We start from the raw sequence: 19,768 nt of genomic DNA, 5'->3' as shown, positions 1-19,768 counted from the left end.
AAATCCAAATGGCTTGATAATTGAGACTGTTTAGGTTTTTGGGTGGAAAAACGGAGTGAACTTTTTATCATTGTAGGGTGGTTGTGTCCACATACTGCTAAGACACATTTATATACAAATGAAAATATTTTGCATCAAATGTCTCCTTTAAAATTAAAATATTATAATCTTAATTCAAGTGATGAAGGATTTTGAAAGTCTGACAGTAATCAGTGTTGAGTTCTACTGTAAGGTTAACCCGGCCTGCTTTACATATTTGAAAATGATTTAAAGTTGAAAACATTAGAAATTTAGAAAAGTAATCAAATGTAATCAGTTACATTACTTTAATAAAGTAATTGAAAAGTTACACTAATTACATTTTAAGTAGGGTAACTTGTAATCTGTAACCTATTAGATTTCCAAAGTAACCTTCCCAACACTGTTTATAATTAGTCAATAATGCCATTATTTTCTTCGTTCAGGCCAAGAGCTCGCATGAAAACAAGAGGCGGGATTTATAGCAAGAACCAATCACATCCAATTATAGCGCGATGGAGGCATTGCCTCCTCTCACGTGATTTTCCCCCATTCATTTCAATGAGCCTCCAGAAAAGTGACCGCACGCTTTTGGGTCTCTGTAGAAAGTCTATGGGCCGAAGGGAGGCAAGCCTCCGCTGTAACTTTACCTGCGGGTGTCGCTGTTGAACAGTGCTACTTTATAAAAACGAGTGACTTTTAGTCTTTTAATATCATATGTAGTCATATTTGTTTTATTTTTGTAAAATCGATTATTTTCTCATCCAATTTTGAGGAGAGGAGACATTGCCTCCCTTGCCTCCTCGGAGGAAACGCCCTTGATCAGACTATATTGTGGTGTGAATTCTCTAGGTAGAAGCTAGTCGGATCTCATGCCAATAAATGTTCATCATCAAAAACCATGAACAATAAAGAGAAATATCACTAATTTCTTAGTAATTCTGGTGATGTGCTAGGTTGCGCTTTCATTTCTAAATTTGTTTCAGTAAAATCTGGGGGAAAACCTAACTTTCACTAAAACTTAATTATTGTAATGTACTATTGGCTGACTTGATGTGTTTAAAAATAAGCTGCATTTGTTGAATATGCAGCATCTGGAAAATCTAGTCCCATTTATTGGTGTCTTTATTTATAATCCAAGAACCCTAAAATCTATTACTTTTTTGTTTTTCATTTTTTTACTATTATTTATTTATTTATGCAAATTAACATTTTGTTACATTTATGGCATAGAACTATACACAGAATAGTTATGAAATTTGGCGCACAGAAGACATTTTGAACATTTACCATTACAAATTTGAAGTCTGTCTCTCAAACCTTCTAGCACCAGCAATAGCTCAAACTTTCACTTATGTTTATGCTAATAACAATATTCAAATTGATTTAATTTTTGAAAATCTACTTTTAAAATTTGTGCTATATGATTCACTGGATTTTCACAGAATTGAACTACTTTATCACTAAATCATGCTGGCCAAAAGTTGTTCAAAGACCAAATCGTTCCCTTCAGATTATCTGATGGCAAGCACACCAAAGTAGACAAATGGACATGAGGCTTTATCTTTTTGACAAATTGAAAGAAAGCTTATCAGAACCATCACACTCTGAGGATACCTGGACAGATTTGGCACGGCGCCACCTAGTGTTCCAGAAATATGAAAATGGTTAGAGACAATGCAGCCTTCTTTAGGGGCTGAGGACAAGAACTGGTCTGAGCAGAAGTGGCTGTGCTGTGCTCTAACCGCTTTCTCATCTAGGGTGTGACCTGAGTAGACAGAGTGTTTGCCATGGCCAGGCTGTTTGTTGTTTCATACCATGATAAGCTGATTTTTGTTACACCATAATACTTTTTAAAGAATTTGGGCTTTTCATACAAATTTGAGTGTGCACAATTAAGTATGCATGTGACATTCATAAAACACTCTGGATACTCATATACAGTGCCCTCCAAAAGTATTGGAACAGTAAAGACAAAATTGTTCTGTTGGCTGTGGAGTCAAGATATTTACAAATATGATTAAAAGATGAATATGAGACAAAACTACAGAATGCCACATTTTATTATTAGCCGTTTCAACACATACATGTTTTACCAGCTAAGAAGTTCAGCACTTTTAGAGTTTCATCCCTCTATCTGATGTGAGCATAAGTATTGGAGCAGTTGCCTCTCAGGTCTTTCCAAGTGATCAGCTGTGTCCTGTTGCATTAATTCTTCAGATATTAAAAGCAGGGAATGTGTCGTATCAGTTATATCCATTACTTCTGCATTCTGAATCCTGCAATCGATGATGACACACACAAACCAGGATGAAGATGAGGGAGTTGACTTTGAGAGAAAAGCAAGCAATTTGGATGCTAAAAGAAAAAAGGAAGTCAGTTAGAGTTTTAGCAAAAACAAAGGGCATGGAGAAATCAAGAGTTTGGAAACCACCAGCGACACCAGCAACCAGCAACGACCTGATCGGCTGAGAAAACAACAGTAGTTGATGACAGACAAATCATAAAAGCTGTGAAAATGAACCCTAAAAGACGCATCTGTAAAATCACCAGCAACTTCCAGAAAGCTGGGGTGATGCTCTGACAATTTACTGTCCTCAGGAGACTTTGACACAGAATTACAGATGCTACACAGCAAGATGCAAACCTCTGACCAGCACCAAAAATAGAAAGGCAAGAATAGAGTTTGCAAAAAAGCACAAAAGTGAGGCAGAAGAGTTTTGGAACTGTGTTTATGGGCCGATGAGACAAAGATGAACCTTTATCTAAGTGATGGGAAAGCAAAAATGTGGAGAAAAAAAGGGAACTGCAATGATCCCAAGCATACAGCCTCATCTGTAAAGCATGGTGGAGGTGGTGTCATGGCATGGGCATGCACGGCTGTCTCTGGAACAGGCCCTCTCAACTTTACTGATGACTTAATGTATGATGACAGCAGCAGAATGAATTTGGAAGGGTACAAAACCATCTTGCCTACCAATATTCAAGAAAATGCCACCAGATTCATTGGGAAGTGCTTCATATTGCATCAGGACAATGACCCAAAACACCCTGCCAGTTCAGTCAAGGAATTTATAAGAGCAAAGAAATGGAAAGTCTTAGATTGCCCAAGTCAATCTCCAGATTTAAATCTGATTGAACATGAATTTCACCAGCTGAAGAGGAGAGTAAAGGCAGAAACTCCCAAAACAAGCAACAATTGGAATTGGCTGCATTAAAGGCTGGGAAAAGTATTTCAAAGGATGAGAGCAAGAGTCTGGTGATGTCTATGGGTCACAGACTCACTGCTGTGATTGTGTGCAAGGGATCTGCAACTAAATAATAGCTTTTAATCTTTTATATCTGCCTTATGTTCAACTGTCCCAATACTTATGCTCACATCAATGAGTGGGATGAACTCTAAAAGTGCTGTTCTTTTTATTTGGTAAAACATGTATGTGTTGAAATGGCTAATAATAAAATGTGACATTCTGTAGTTTTGTCTCATTTTCATCTATTAATCATATTTGTAAATATCTTGACTCCACAGCCAACAGAGCAATTTTGTCTTTACTGCTACAATACTTATGGAGGGCACTGTAGCTAGTCCACATTTAATGGGTTTTTTAAATGTATTTCTCCAAGATTATTAAATCTGATATTTTACAATCATATATATTATAAGGTTTCAAAACATTTTTGCACAATTACACTGATTATACAGACTAGTATTTAATATCACAGTAAGCCATTAAACCACATTGAAAACATTGCCCTAACCATATATTCTAGGAAATAAGGCCAAATATATATTTTTTTAAATCAAGAATTTTTTGTCGGGGTCAATATATATATATATATATATATATATATATATATATATATATATAAATTCTAAAGTTGTAATGTAGAACTTTTAAGATGGCACCAATAATTACATTAACTAAAGCTGTATTCTCTGGATTGAGATTAATAATGAACATAAAGAACTCAGTTGTACTGTCAAGCATATAATCATTTAAGGATACAGAAACAAAATGGTTTAAATGTTTATCCTATTAAGGCTAAGCACATTTTCTTTTTCAGAAATTCTCCCAAAATAAACAGAAAAATACTCTCATTAAAGGGTCAAGTTCCCAGGTCAAAAAATATCAGACAAGCTTGTGGTAGATCATGCTTCGTTAAAAAAATAAAGCTGAATCCAAATCCAATCACTTCAAAAAACAAATACTCTTAAGTATGCATTAAGCCAGTATGCCAGTATTTAGACATATTATCAAATCATACAACTGCATCTTTATGCCACAGGAACCTTTGTTGCAGTCACACACATCTGCATAATTGCTACCAAAATAACTTACAGATGCAATTTTCTCAGAAATAGTTGTGTCATTTTGCACTCAAGAGGATATTAATGGCATGAACACTTACCATCAATCAATAGATCAGTAATAGTCAACCCTGCTTTTGGAGAACTACAATAACTTCCTGCAGAGTTAAGTTCCAACTCTGCACCAACACTCCCGTCTGTAATTTTCAATTAATTCTGAGCACCCTGGTTAGGTGGTCCAGGTATGTTTGATTAGCATGGAGGATGGTAGCTCTATAGGGTTGTACCAGCCATTTGTAAGTTTTTACTTAAAGTGGAACATAAAGTCCACACTTGGGTTTATTAATTACTAACTAGTTTGTAACTTTGTACTTAATCTGGTTGCACCATTTGCTTTTAAGGCAGAATGTAGCTAGTAGGTTGTAAGCTCTCTGTAAGGTACCCTCAATCCAATAGTAACCTTCAAATTTGTTAACAGAATTGTGTTGGAATGCTATGAATTAAAAGACACTGAAATATGATACATTACATACTCGTGAAAATAAACATAACAGGTGTTTTTATATGTAAATAACATTCATAAGCTGTATTTGAAATTAAGCAATAAATAAGTATTAGATTTATTTATTATGATTGATTCCATTTGGATTCCAACATGGAGGGATGCACACTGAGGTGCGCTGTTTAGATCTGGGTTCAGGTTGAAGAGCTTCAAACTCATTTATGCACATAATGTTCTCTCTTTGTAAATGACAACATTATACATATTAAGTCTGCTGGGTAAAACATTAGCCTACAGGTACAATTCAATCAATCAGCCATTTTATTCAATGCATTATTCTTTGTTATTGGTATTATTTGGTATTTATTTTATATGTAAAGTCAAGTTGGTGCAATTTAGTGCCCCTTTATTTCACAACTAGGCTGTAACTTACATACAGCTGGTGCACCTGGCCCCAGGAGCAGGGTTGACTAGCTGTGCATTAGATTCTTTTGCCAACTTATGCGTCCTCTACACACAGTCACACAAATGCTGCAGCAGATTGGAGGGTTGATTAGCAGGTGGCTGTTCTGCTACAGATACATGCCATTGATGAGGTAATCAGACTCTTCTGTGGTGAGAGGCATAGCTTTCTTCAGTCTGCGACGTACAAGCCAGAGCCTGCAGCCCACCATCAGTAAGAGCAGAACGCTGATGATCAGACCCAAAGCCAGGGGTAAGATCGCACCTTCACATACACATACACATACACATACAGAGAGTGGCACTTGAAGAATTTGAGAAACAGACACAGACACAAAAGTTATTTAGTGCTGTATGTTACTCGGAAGATAAAACAGACCTGATTCAGGAGGTGGGTGTCCTTCCAGTACATGATGTGTTTTAGACGATGGCAGTGAATTCCGAGACTCTGTGAGAGGATTTAGCAGTTTTTCCTTATGGACAGAAGCAATGGGAGCTGCACAAAAAAACAACTTCTTTTTAATATTACATGCTACAGGCATTAAATTTGATCAAGAGCACATTTAACACAAAGACATCAAAGACATCAAAGGCCCATTCACATCAAGGACAAGAACAGCAGTGTCCACACCACAACTATAAAGTAACAGAGGAACAATATTGCTGGAATCACTTCCACAACAAGTTTTTTAAGCTGTTGAATGACAGCCAATTCTACTTTAAAGAACTCAAGCACTAATGCTGCCTTCACGTGCTTTCAGAATTATTGTCAATACGTGTTTCCTAATCAGAAATTAGACATGAACGGGCTCTCGAGTCATATTTACCTCTGGGAAACTAATTTTTAATTCATTAGTTTTTAATTATTCATTTTTAATTATAATTGTGGTACCAGAAGTTCCAGAAATTGAAATGAATAAGCCTCAGGCTGAAGGAAAATCAGCAGCAAAGTCATTGGTTAATAAAATGGGATTAAATACATAAAGGACATTTGTTTTATTTAACATTTATTTATTACAGGTTTGTGTCATATTCTGAGTTGCATTTCATGGTTTTTATGCATTTTGAGGAATACTGAATCTGTGTTGTTGTTGTTTTGCAAGTGAGATGAATTAATGCATTTTCACATTTATTCTAGAACTACAGTAACATCTTGCTCTCAATTTCTCTCAACATGAGGGCAGGAGAGCTGTCAATCAATAAATGGGAAAAAGTAACGGGCATTACTTATTTGAAAAAGTAACAGATATTTTCTTGTAAATTAAAAAGTTATGCATTACTTTACTAGTTACTTGAAAAAAAGTAATCTGCGTAACATTACCCAACACTGGCTGTCAATGCTTTTCTTTATTAGTCTTTTCCATACTACATCACTTTGTCTTGCAGCTAAAGAACTGTATTTATAGACTATATATGAACAATCATTTGAAGCATATTGTATGTTTTATAAACAGTGAAATATGCATATATTTGACCGAAATTCCAAAATCATCAGTAAGCTGACTATCAAGTACGGTGATTTTTTTATATGATTGTCAACCAATGGGATGCTACTTTTTATTCTTTCCGACAACAAAGCACTTGAATGCGACAAGCTTGTAATAACAACTTCATAAGTGGGAAATAAGAAATTTCTGATAGCATGTGAAAGCAGCATTAAAGTGACGATATACATGCAGAGAGCACACTTATACACACAAACACACACATAGAGCAAGGATGTCCAGACCTGTTCCTGGAGGACCACTGTCCTGCTGAGTTTAGCTCCAACCTTAATTAAACGCACCTGAACCAGCTAACCAAGGCCTTCAGACTCACTAGAAACTTCCAGGCAAGTGTGTTGGAGCTTGTTGGAGCTAAACTTTGCAGGACATTGGCCCTCCAAGTGCAGGATTGGACACCCTTGGTATAAAGAAAACAGAAGATTCTATTCTTAAGCCTTAACTAATATTGTTGTACATACGTGTGTATGTTTTCACACTGGGTAACGGAGTTGCAGTGCCCTGATGCTTTGTTACTGCTGAAAGATGGCAACAGAACAGTTGTTAGCATCACAGAATTCTCAACGGAATAACCGCAATGTTATTTATACATTCAAAAATCAGCTAAATCAGTTAAGTCTCACATGGTTTCTGAATGCACTCATTTATGCAATCAGACTTCTGGAGGAAGTTGTTGTGGTTTCCTTTGCAGCCACCATACTGGAAGTGCTGGCAATCTCCTGTTTTAGAATCGTAATACCAGCGTGGGAAAACACCTTTACATGGGCCGACCGCTGGGGACGCTGCACAGGGATCTGGCACAAAGAGAGAGAGAGAGAGAGAGACATTTGCTCTCACAGTATCAAATGTCTAGACATAGAGAGGCTTTGTTAATAAAAGCTGCCTGAAGAGAACGGAAGCAGTGGAGGAATTTTGTGAATTCATGATTAAAGCAACATCTGCAATGTTTTTGAGTAGTCAGTGTGCATAAGTATTGGAGCAGTTGCCTCACAGGTCTTTCTAAGTGATCAGCTGTGTCCTGTTGCATTCATTCTTCAGATATTAAAAGCAGGGAATGTGTCGTATCAGTTATATCCATTACTTCTGTATTCTGAATCTTGCAATCGATGATGACACACACAAACCAGGATGAAGATGAAGAAGTCTTTGAATGATGCATCTTATGTCTTACCTTGTGAACTGAAGTCATAATGTTGATGTTGTTCAGGTTTAGGGCTGTCATTGAGCTGTATTTCTGTGGGCGTCTGGGCTTCTGCTTCAGTTTGTATATCTGGTCCATGTTTAGAGGAGGGGTTGGATTTATGACCACTATCAACTATAAAACAGACCCAACAATTTTTATCCATCTTGAAATAACTAAGATTCTGAAAAGGCTTTTGAGAAGATGGTAGGAGATTGGCTTGGTGGTCTAGGCTTACAATTTTGGCAGAAATCTTCATCTGATCGGTCAGGGCAGTGTTGCTTTCCATCGCAGGCATAACCAATGTCTATACAGCAGCCATCATCACACATGAACTGATACCGAGAACAGTGACCTGTACACACTTCAGAGAAGCACACACAACTGTGTTACATCCATATAGATTCAGGTTGAAGTTTACAGTTTATTAGTCCCCTATACAGGGCAATTAAAACAGTCAGGAAGTAATCTGCACAAAACACACAGAACATAAGAAAATACTACTAACAATACATTAAAAACCCCAAGACACTTGATATAAAACAAAGTACAGCATTATGAATAAACAAATACATATAATATGATTTATGGACATATACATGCAAAAAGTGGGTCAGGATTGACCTGTCAATTACTGTGGTTCCTCACATTTTTACATAACTAATTTCAGCTGCCTCCTCAGAGAGATCATATAACAGCTAAACCTTCCAGGTTTAAGAAATGCTTCTTTCCAACAGCTATAACACTGCTCAATAAACATCACTAAAATAAACATCTTATGACAAGCACTGTTATCTTATTAAGAATATTTTAACTACTGTATCATTTTCTAATTTATCTGTACTATATCTCAGTCCTCTGCGTACAATGTACATTTGAACATAAAAACAGTTTCACACTGAGATTCCAGACAATGTTGGTAATTTTGTGTATTCACACTGCCAGAGGATTGTCATATTGTGTGCTCTCATTCACACACATCCTAAAGAGTCCCGTAAAGAGAAGCACTCTTTCATTTTTTGTATCATTCTCTCTCAAAAAAGGCAAGACTTGGGGTTTGTTTCATCTTTTTCTTATATGCATATTGCATTTTTTTATATAAATATACGGTTTCACTTTAATTTGATGGTCCCTTTAATGCATTCAGTTGACCATAAGTAACGTTGCACCTATATGTCTACTAACTCTTATTAGAGTGTTAGTAGAGTATTAGTAGACTGGTAGGGTAAGGGTTAGAATAAGTTGAAATTTACTTGCAAAGTTAATTATAATCAGTAGAGTGTCTGTTGGGAGACCATTACATTAAAGAGTTAGCAGATATGAAGCAGCTATAGTCTACTAATACTCTAATGAGAGTTAGTTGACATGTAGGTGCAAAGTTACTTATTGTCTACATAAAGTGTTACCAAATATTCTGTTTAGCCCTTCACCAGACAAATAATCAAACAACATCATCATTATCAAATACATTTACTGTCATGAAATTAAATTATTATTTTCAACAATATATTTTAATACAGTCAGACTTAATTTTTATTATCATTTTTTATGTTAGTCCATGTACCCATGTATACAGACATTGTGCCAGAGCTCTCTTTGAATGCTGTTTCATTTGAGATTGAAAAACTCGTAGGACCCCTGTGTTCTGCTCTGTTCAATTGTGTTTCTAAATGAACAGCTCTAAAATATTCGATGTCCAGTCAGCACTTGTCACCAAGCAGTCATTCAGACAATCCACCAGCTAGTTGATTTTGAAAATATGTAGTTTTTCACATTCCTAACACGCAAGCTCTCTCTCTCGCTCTCTCTCTCTCTCACACACACACACACACAATTAAAACACTAATCATTCATGTTTACATGTAACTGTTTTAAAAATAGACAAGGAAGATTTAGAGACAAATAATTTCTGACCTTCTGCGTTTGTTGCAGGGGCGAGCACACTGACAGACACATTGTCAGAACTCTTCTGTCCCGTCGTGTCGGTGACGGTCAGCTCAAAGGTATAAATTCCTTCTTTAAGACCACTGAGTTTCAGCAGGCCTGGGTGAGTCACCTGCAGAAATCACACAACATAATCACGACCAGTGAACTTCACATATGGGTCATTGACGTTTAAGGATTTTTGACAGGCAAATTTTAAAATACAAAAAGTAAAATTTCTTTTGTAGTTCAAACATTGAGAAGGTTGTGTACACATAAATTTATATTAAAATTTTAAATTAAGTGATTTTAGAGTTTTTTTTTTATCTAGATGAATCATCCGTAGCCTTAAAAAATGTAATGTGGTGCGACCATGATTTATATTAAAATTAATTAATTTCCTTAACATGCTTACATTTTTTTTTAGATGTTCTCAGTAACTGAAGTGTTTAGAAACAAAGTATTTGCATTTCTTTTGAGTTTTTGTACATAACGATCTCATATTTTTGTTCTATAATTTCAGAGTTTCCTTCTTAATTGTAGTTAGCAGACTTATTTTTTCTGTAAATTGCAAGATAAAAATATTTTTAAATACCATTCACTTAAGCATACTATAGCAGTGATTCATATTTCAGCCACAGAAATCAGATCATTTATTTTTAATTTAATACAGTTATTGCTATTGTTGGTCGCTCCAAATGACACAAAGACCTTACATCATTAAAAATCTATTTAAAGAAACGTGTGAAAAGTTCAGCATATGGCATTAACTGCAGTCATTTTTTTAGACCCAGTTATTTCTAAACTTTGCCCAACCTTGGCTGCTTAATTGACCCTTCGGTGGGAGTTTGATTAACAGGCAATCTGACCAATCATAATGCCAAATCTGCCATTTTTGTCCGACAAACAAACCAGACAGGAGAGTAGATTAACGTCGGTGGACTTGAACTTGAAAAATAGTGTGTATTGACATCTTTTCACAGTTGAAACAAGATACCTTCTGATGTTCATTCATGTTTATTTTGTGCTATAACTAGTAAGAGATGATCGGTCACATGCCGCTTGAACTGAGGTGCTACAGCGATCTGTCACGACACATTAAAGAGACAAAAAACAGTATTTGTTGTTTGAATTTCTTTTTTTTTAAAAAGACTAAATTTGAACTCTGAGACTTTGTTTAATACCGAAAGTAACCTGCTCTGTCTTGTATGTCGGCATGTTGTCAGTGTCTTCTTTGCTCCGTGATGTATTTTTCACTGCATGAGAACATGTGTGGCATAAAAGTGCCATGGCTTGTCGGATGGTTTGTCTGACGTAGCAATAGTAACTAAGGGCGGGTCTTTGCTAAGGGTCAATTTAGAGTTGCTGGCTCAGGTTCTGAGATGAAATCATAAACATCTTTCTTACAGCAGAACATTACATCGGGAGTTTGTGCTTGACTGCAGGGTCAGAATTAACCTGCTGCCTATGGTGAGTGTTTATTTTACTTTGCTTGGCAGTGGAATCTGGTAAAACATATTAAAATAGTTATTAATAAATATATAATAAATTACTAATAAATGCATAATTACCAAACTGAAATTAGATGCTCTAAATTCCTATTTTTTGCATTTTGTCTCATATTGTACAAAGATTACACATAAACCGCTCAAAATGACCCAAACTGCATAAAAATATACTCCAAATTATATTAAAATAAAATATTTTGTGTATATAAACCATTAGTTGAATATAAAAGTGTGAATCTGGGACAAAAACTGTGAATCTGGGACATATATCCATAATGGAAAACACTCTGCAGTGGTCGCACCACATGATATTTTGTCAAATTATTCAAAAGCACAGAATTAGCCACCTAAACAAAACAAGCTAGCTTCCCATGAAAGGTGACAATGAAATTTATAATAAAAATAAATGCTTGTAGAAATAACTTAATATTCATTGTTTTTTTTGAGGTCATACCACATGATATCCAAATGTGGTAACTACATACCAGCCATTAAAAAGTTTTTTTTTTCAAAATTTGAAAGAGAGTTACAAACCAGCTTGCTGCTTCTATGGGTCCTTGGCAAATTGTTATATTATGCAAAGTCTTATCTTTGAATGGATTTCAACATAAAAGTACCAAAATGGTAGTTTCTTGATGGTCGCACCACATGATATTTCATAAAATGGAGATTATAATATAAAATAACTTTAAAATAAAAAAATAACTAATGAATAATGAACGTGGGAGAGGTACTTTTTATATATGGCATCTTTTTTTATACATTTAAACCAATTTTTAACAAAAAAAAAGTCGGACAGAAAGTGTAGGTGTCACGTCATTGATCCATTACTTAGTAATACTATTACTTAGTCTCTTTGACCCAAGTCTCTGTAATTGCTGTAACGCAATTACAGCTGGTCCACACAAAGCTACTGGAATATACAAATAATTTTCTCACATGCAAAATGATTATAGCTCACTTACTTTAGACAATTTCTAAAATGGTTTTCCTGCCATCATTTTATGTGGACAGTAACATGAGTTTCTTATCTATCTTGCCTAAACTTGACAACAATATCACACAGAAGACGGATCACAGATATTATTCATTACAATGAACAAAACTGATTTTTTTTTTACATATATTATAAATATTTTGGTCATGATATTATTGAAGACTATATTTTGCAGTCTCTGCAGAAGTGCATTGCAATGTAACTAAGACAAACCTAAAATTAATAAATTTAACAGCTTAATTGGATAGCTTGCAAAGGCCGTCAGGTCAGCACGAATACTTGCAATAGACAGCTGTGTTTTATTTAATGAAAAGTGTTTAAGTTTTGCCACATGATCTTGTGATTGCTTAAAAGGCGATCAAAAGAAAAAGCACTTTGCAGCAATAAAGAGATTGGAAGTCAGGTTTAGCAGTTTTCAGGTGACACAAACAAGTTGAGCTGAGATCAAAATGACCAGATGTCATGATCGAAATTAAACACCAAATATTACAAAAACCAACAGTACAGCAATCCTCACTGAATTCAAAAAGTTTGTTCAAACACTCCCCAGTCTTCTATTGGTTGAGCCAATGTTGCTTTGTCCAGCTGTTCAGGTTGCTCAAACAAAGCAATGTCACAGTGTTAAACTTTGAGAAAGGTTTACCTTCATTTTAACAGAGGGATCTCCTTTCACAAGAGCCCATTCATAATGTATGATGTCATGATCATCAGTGCTGTCTCTGCCGTCTAGCACTGCCCAGTCTGTTGGCAGCTGAACCACCAAGTCCTGGCCCGCATCACTACGAGGCGGCTCATCCAAACCTGTGAAACCCAAACACGCAAAAAGTCAAGTTCAACATTTTTGTGACAACACAAACTTTAAATCTAAAGCCTTTTTCTTTTATTTACAATAGAGTGAACTCTTGTACCCAGAAAGAGTAGATGCAGAGCAGGAAGCGGAGTTTCTTGAGGTCCAGTATAACTTAACGGTAGTTCATTACATTCAATTTACATTTAGTCATTTAGCAGTCACTTTTATCCAAAGCGACTTACAAATGAGGACAATAGAAGCAATCAAAACCAACAAAAGAGCAACAACATGCAAGTGCCATGACAAATCTCAGTTAGCCTAAGCAGTACACGTAGCAAGTTTTTAATATTATTATTATTTTTGTTTGAAAGAAAATTTCTAATTGAAAGAAAACAAGTAGAAAGGAGAGCGGTGGGGGGGGGGGGGGGGGGGTAGTGCTAGATGGTCAGATAGATACAAAGAAGACTAATAGATGCAAAGAAGACAGATAGATAAAATAGAATTAGAATAGAGAGTGCTAGAGTTAGAGTGAATGAATGAATGAATGAGGGTCAAATAAAGATGGAAGAGATGTGTTTTTAGCCATTTCTTGAAGATGGCTAAGGACTTGGATTGAGTTCACCAAAAAAAAACTAATAATAATACATTTTTAAAAATAATAATACAATTCTGTCATAATTTATTCACCCTCAGGTTGTTCCAAACCTGTATGAGTTTATTTCTTCTGTTGAACACAAAAGAATATATATTAAAGAATGTTGGTAACCAATCAGCTGCTAGTGTGAAAAAAAACTAAGCAAATCAATGGCTACCATTGGAGTAAATGATGCCAAATTTGAGATTTTTGGGTGAGCTATCACTTTAAAGGTTTTTTCCAAGGACTCCATGAAATCAAAAATCCTATCTGCTAGCTCCAAAGTCATCAACTCTGCTGTTGTACTTCCAAACAATGACAGAATATATCATTCAAAATCAACAGCTATGCAGGTACAAACAAAATCATGATATCTGAGAATGACTTCGGACACAGTGCATATATGATTTACTGCTTTTAACACACTATGAAGTTGTAAAAAAACACTTGTTCTTTTAGACTTCTATTGAATACTTTTAATTGTACACTACCGTTCAAAAGTTTGGTGTCTGTAAGAATGTGCTCACTAAAGCTGCCTGCATCTTTACAGTAAGAACAGTAATACTGTGAAATATTATTCACATTTCAAACAACTCTTGTCTATTTGAACATATTTAGTCATTTATTCCATTGATGACAAAGCTGTATTTTCAGCATCATTACTCCAGTTTTCAATGTCACATGATCCTTCAAAAGTCATTCTAATATGCTGATTTGGAGTTAAAGAAACATTTCCTATTATAATCACTGTTAAAATAATTTTTCAGCATTAGCCTATATGATGCATAGAAAGTTCAAAAGACAGCACTTAATAGAATTTCTGTAAGAATGTATATTTTACAGTCACTTTTGATCAATTTAACCCCTTAATTGTCACCGGCCTCTTGGCGCTCTTATTTTCGTTGTCTTTTTCTCTATCACGTATTTTAGTAATCATAAATTATATATCACTTGAAAGCTTAAAACCTCAAAACCATGTTAAAAACCATTGAGTTACCATGGAAATATTTTAGAGGTTTCCTCCCCCTTAGTGGGCGGTGTCGAGTATCACATTACAAAATGTATTACGGTCTTTTAGAATCAAAACTTTTATAAGCTTAACAAAATATATATCATCGGAAAGGTCTAAATCTCAAGATTCCATATTTTGTGATAGAAGTGATATTGACAGAGACATTTAGACATTTGTGACAGAAAACTGTCACACGTTTCTTTACAGTAAATTTAAACTTCTATAACTTTTTGAAACTTTAATATTTTGAAATGATTCCACTTCTGCAATAATCTGCGGATTGTCTTTCTTTTTTTTTTTTTTTTACGAGTCCAACCTTAGGTTTGTATTCCAAAGCATTCATGAATTATAACAATTTAAGTTTTGATAGGGCAGGGACAGTTCACCCAAAAATGAAAATTCTGTCATTAATTACTCACCCTCATGTCGTTCCAAACCCGTAAGACCTTAACAAAAATTAATATATTTTTGATGAAATCCAGGGTCTAACACAACCCGCTGGAATCCCCTGACTGTAAGTCATTCACACGTTTAGTCACTTGACAGCAAATAATTTATTATTCTTTAAAAAAAAAATTGATTTAGCATAATTGCATTTTTGTGTATTTTAACAGATCAGCTTACAACTTTAACAAAACATACATGAATTGTATACTGATCATTTACTAAAGGTTTAATCATCATTTGTCCATGATTAACAAGTGTTTATTGAGATTTCAATTGTTTATAAGTGATTAATAATATATTAACTAGTAGCTATTAACTATTTACTAAGGATATGTTTGATTATTTCATGATGCTATTTTTTAAAGATAAATTACGACAGATTTGTAAATCGTTAGCACTTTAATTAATCATTTGTGAACGTATAGTCATGTTTTGTAAATGATTAGTTCATCATCATCTAATAATTTGTAAATAATTTATAACTACAAAACAAAGATAAAAATATTTACATATCACTTATTAAGCATTTATGAACACAGTCATATTTTGTAAAAAAAAATAGTTAATCGTTAACTAATCACTTATAAATGACTTACAACTGAACATTATTATAAAGTGTTACCCAAAGGCCTTACATGTTTGGAACAACATAAAAGGCGAGTAATAAATGACAGAATTTTCATTTTTGGGTGAACTAACTCTTTAAGGGATTAATGCATCCTTGCCAAATAGCCTAAATGTATATGTTTCTTTCAAAAAAAGGTAGTGTACATTATATAAATACTGTATATCTCTGGTTAACATGAAGACATACAAACAGGGCCGGAGTGAGACTCATTTTCAGCCCTGGAGTTTCATGCCCACTTTTTGTTCATGAATGACTGTATTAAAATAAGGCCATTAAAACCTCAATATATAAGTCTGCTTGAGTGCACTGTTCTCTACAGCCTTGTAATTCAATGTATTTTTCTAGAGCTTTCGTTTTGATGTAAAAATCTTAACTTTAGAAATGGAAAATAAGGGACAATTGTATTTTTTTTAAAGGAATTAAGGGACACTCAAAACATTTGTAATGTACCATATGTCTGCCTGCAGTAAAAATGTTCCCAGAAAAAAAAAATCGCATTTGTTTTGCTTAACCTACTTATGGACAATTATTCTAAAAAAGAATTTTAATGTCACACAGATACACACACACACACACACACAAAATGTCATCGGCCTGAGTGAATTTTACCATTAGACTACAGAATTGTGACTCTGCACAAGTAGTCTAGTACTTTAGGAGAAATTTGAAAGCATAACAACTAAACGTCTATGAAAGTCAGTCAATAAAGCATTTGTTAAACAATGACACTTAAATTTTTGAACTAAAATTTTATGGCAACCATAGCCTATGAATGAACGAAAATGCATATTTTCAATTAAAGCAAGCTTAGAGTGGGCTGTTTCTGCTGCTTGGATTTGTACTGTAATTTGAATTTTGTAGTCATAAGGTCCAAGTTTAAGAATAGCTACGCTATAATTTATTATTAGGCCCTATTATTATTCTCTCTCTCTATTTAACACAACATTAAATTGCAATAGTGAAAGACGTCTTCCCTCAGGTGTATTGAATGATCAATAAGATGTTTGCATTCGATACAAAACAACAACAAAAAAACATTTTGGTCTTTCAGTGCCCGACCCATTCAGTAGCATACGCGGCCCGGAGAAACACACCCTCATCGATCCCATATGAAGGTCTCCCGGCTGAAGTGCTTGGGCTGTCAGTGGCAGAGGAACCAAGGCTGGGCTCATGGGGTCTAGAGCTGCTGTTGTCCACCCGAAAATAGGTACTGAATCCCGGCTGAAAGGAAAACGAGCACACATCTCTTCCCCTGTACGTGCAGTTGAACAGATAACAGCGCAAACTGTCATCGGGCTGCTTGAGGTCCTCCTGGATGATGGCGGCTGTGCAGTGCGGGTGAGAGCAGCAGGCGTGCGCGCAGTCCCTCCAGCTGAACACCCTCTGCGGAGCGGACAAGAACGCGGCGCCCTGCTCGATGGACGCGCTGGCGCGGATGATGCGCTCCTCCACCGCCTTGAAGCCACTGATACAGCGGTCTCCATCCTCCTCATCCTCCCTCGAGTCCGACTCGTCCTGCTGTAGCTGCTTACGGAACTCCTCCAGCAGTTCTTCCACGCCAGATATTTTGGATTTGAGATCGGATGTTGAAGATGAGCGCGTTATGACCGTCGTCGTCATACAGAGAAGAAGAGAACAGATGAGCGCTCGCTGGATACGATGCGCCGCAGGAGACATAATGATACTGTAAACGCTCATTTGCCAAGATGGAAACAGTGGCACTCTTTTTCTCACATCACATTCGAGATTCAAAGTAGTAGTTTACGATAAAAAAGAATCACCGTTTTGCGCATTTTCGAAGCACAGCACAAAGCACCTGCACCTGTCGTTTTCACGGCCAACTGAACTGAAATGAGTGCAGAGGCTAATGCAGCATTATGCTGCGAAGCTAGTTCATCCCTGCAGGTGGCACTCTGTGGCTCAACCCAAACACCATCGACTTACATATTCCTTTATCTTCTTGAGTAAAATGAAATATAGCCGCAAGCAGATTATTAGGGTCCAAGCACCAGTGGCTCAGGAGGACGATCTGGTGACACTCTTGTCAAATACAGCGCTGCTTGAAAGTTTGTGAACCCTTTAGAATTTTCTATACTTCTGCATAAATATGACCCAAAACATCATCAGATTTTCATATAAGTCCTGAAAGTAGACAAAGAGAACCCAATCAAACAAACGAGACAAAAATATTTTCTTTGTCATTTATTTATTCAGGAAAATTATCCAATATTGCATATCTGTGAGTGGCAAAAGTATGTGAATCTCTTGGATTAGCAGTTCATTTAAAGGTGAAATTAGAGTCCATCTGTGCAGAGGTGTTTTCAGTGCAATGACTATCAAATGTCAGTACGTGACCCGTTTTATTCAAAGAACAGGGATCAATCTGGTCATGTTTGTGGAAGTGAATCATGTCATGAATTACCGAGGACCTTGGAAAAAGAGTTGATGTTGCTCATCAGGCTAGAAAAGGTTACAAAGCCATCTCTAAAGAGTTTGGACTCCACAAATCCACAGTCAGACAGATTGTGTACAAATGGAGGAAATTCAAGACCACTGTTACCCTCCCGAGAAGTGGTCGACCAACAAAGATCACTCCAAAGCAGAACGTGTAATAGTCTGCGAGGTTGCAAAAGTTCCCAGGGTAACTTCTAAGCAACTTAAGGCCTTTCTTACATTGGCTAATGTTAATGAGCCCACCATCAGGAGAACACTGAGCAACCATGGTGTGCATCGCAGAGTTGTAAGAAAGCTACTGCTCTCCAAAAATAAAATGACTGGCTAATGATCACGTAGACAAGCCAGATGACTATTGGAGAAATGTTTAATGGATGGATGAAACCAAATAGAACTTATTGGTTTAAATGAGAAGCTATTATGTTCGGAGAAAAGAACACACTGCATTCCAGTTTAAGAATCTTATCCCATCTGTTTTGATGCATCTTGGCCAGGACAGCCTGCCAGCATTGATGGAACAGTGAATTCCGAATTATACCAGCAAGGAAAAACGTCAGGACATCTGTTTAAGAACAGAGTCTCAAGAGAACGTGGGTCATGCAGCAAGACAACAACCATAAGCACACAAGTCATTCTACCAAAGAATGGTTAAAGAAGAACAAAGTTAATGTTTTGGAATGGCTGAGTCAAAGTCCAGACCTTAATCCAATTAAAATGTTGTGGAAGGACCTAAGCAAGCCGTTCATTGGAGGAAACCCACCAACATCACAGAGTTTAAGTGTTAACTTAGACATTATTTTAAAAAACATTATTTTATCTGAAGTATTTGTGTCAATACTGGTGAGCCTTTTACCCTGTGTGTGGGGTGAAAGGTCCATTTTGCCACCTCATACATTTATAAGATTTTTAAACAAAATAAATGACATGAATTATTTATTTTCAAACAAAATCTGTTGCTCCATTAATGTTCAATACAAAAGTATATATTTTTTCTGCAATTACACATTTTAGGTGCAGTGAATAGCACATTTGTTCTTAAGTTGTGCTTTTAGCCCCGTTGTACCCTACCGCCTTTATCATCATTCCTATTGACAAAAATTTATAAAATTTGGCATGGTTCTCCAGAATGTCACTGTGTACCAAGATTTGCACTCACAAAATATAGGCCAATTATGGGCCACACCCACAGATGTAGCCTGTATCGCCAACAGGTAATAAATAATAAATAATAAGTAATTGAAAGTAGTGTTATTTGTAATAAGCCTACGTACTGCTGTGACTAGCAGCTACTACAGTCTATCTACTACAGTCGTGACACCCATTTTTTAAATCAGAAAAACTTTTGCCAAAAGGTTTTGTAATTAAAAACACATTATATTTATTAATTAATTTAATCAATACC

The 19,768-nt window shown here is 35.8% G+C and overlaps 1 protein-coding gene across 1 annotated transcript; it reads right to left on the bottom strand.

Moving 5' to 3' along the window:
- Window positions 1-5,401: 5,401 nt before the first annotated feature.
- Window positions 5,402-17,589, bottom strand: LOC306879931 (low-density lipoprotein receptor-related protein 11-like; the record flags this gene model as incomplete). Its single annotated transcript, XM_079433165.1, has 9 exons — window positions 5,402-5,556; window positions 5,671-5,787; window positions 7,255-7,311; window positions 7,417-7,587; window positions 7,965-8,108; window positions 8,212-8,337; window positions 9,888-10,029; window positions 13,045-13,202; window positions 17,007-17,589. The coding sequence occupies 9 exons, from the start codon at window positions 17,587-17,589 to the stop codon at window positions 5,402-5,404; spliced, it is 1,653 nt and encodes a 550-aa protein (XP_079289291.1).
- Between the last annotated feature and the right edge of the window lie 2,179 nt (window positions 17,590-19,768).

Source organism: Barbus barbus (genome assembly GCF_936440315.1).
Source record: "Barbus barbus genome assembly, chromosome: 14".
Lineage (NCBI taxonomy): Eukaryota > Metazoa > Chordata > Actinopteri > Cypriniformes > Cyprinidae > Barbus > Barbus barbus.
Note: the sequence above shows the minus strand (reverse complement) of the source record. Positions and strands in the feature narration are given on the sequence as shown.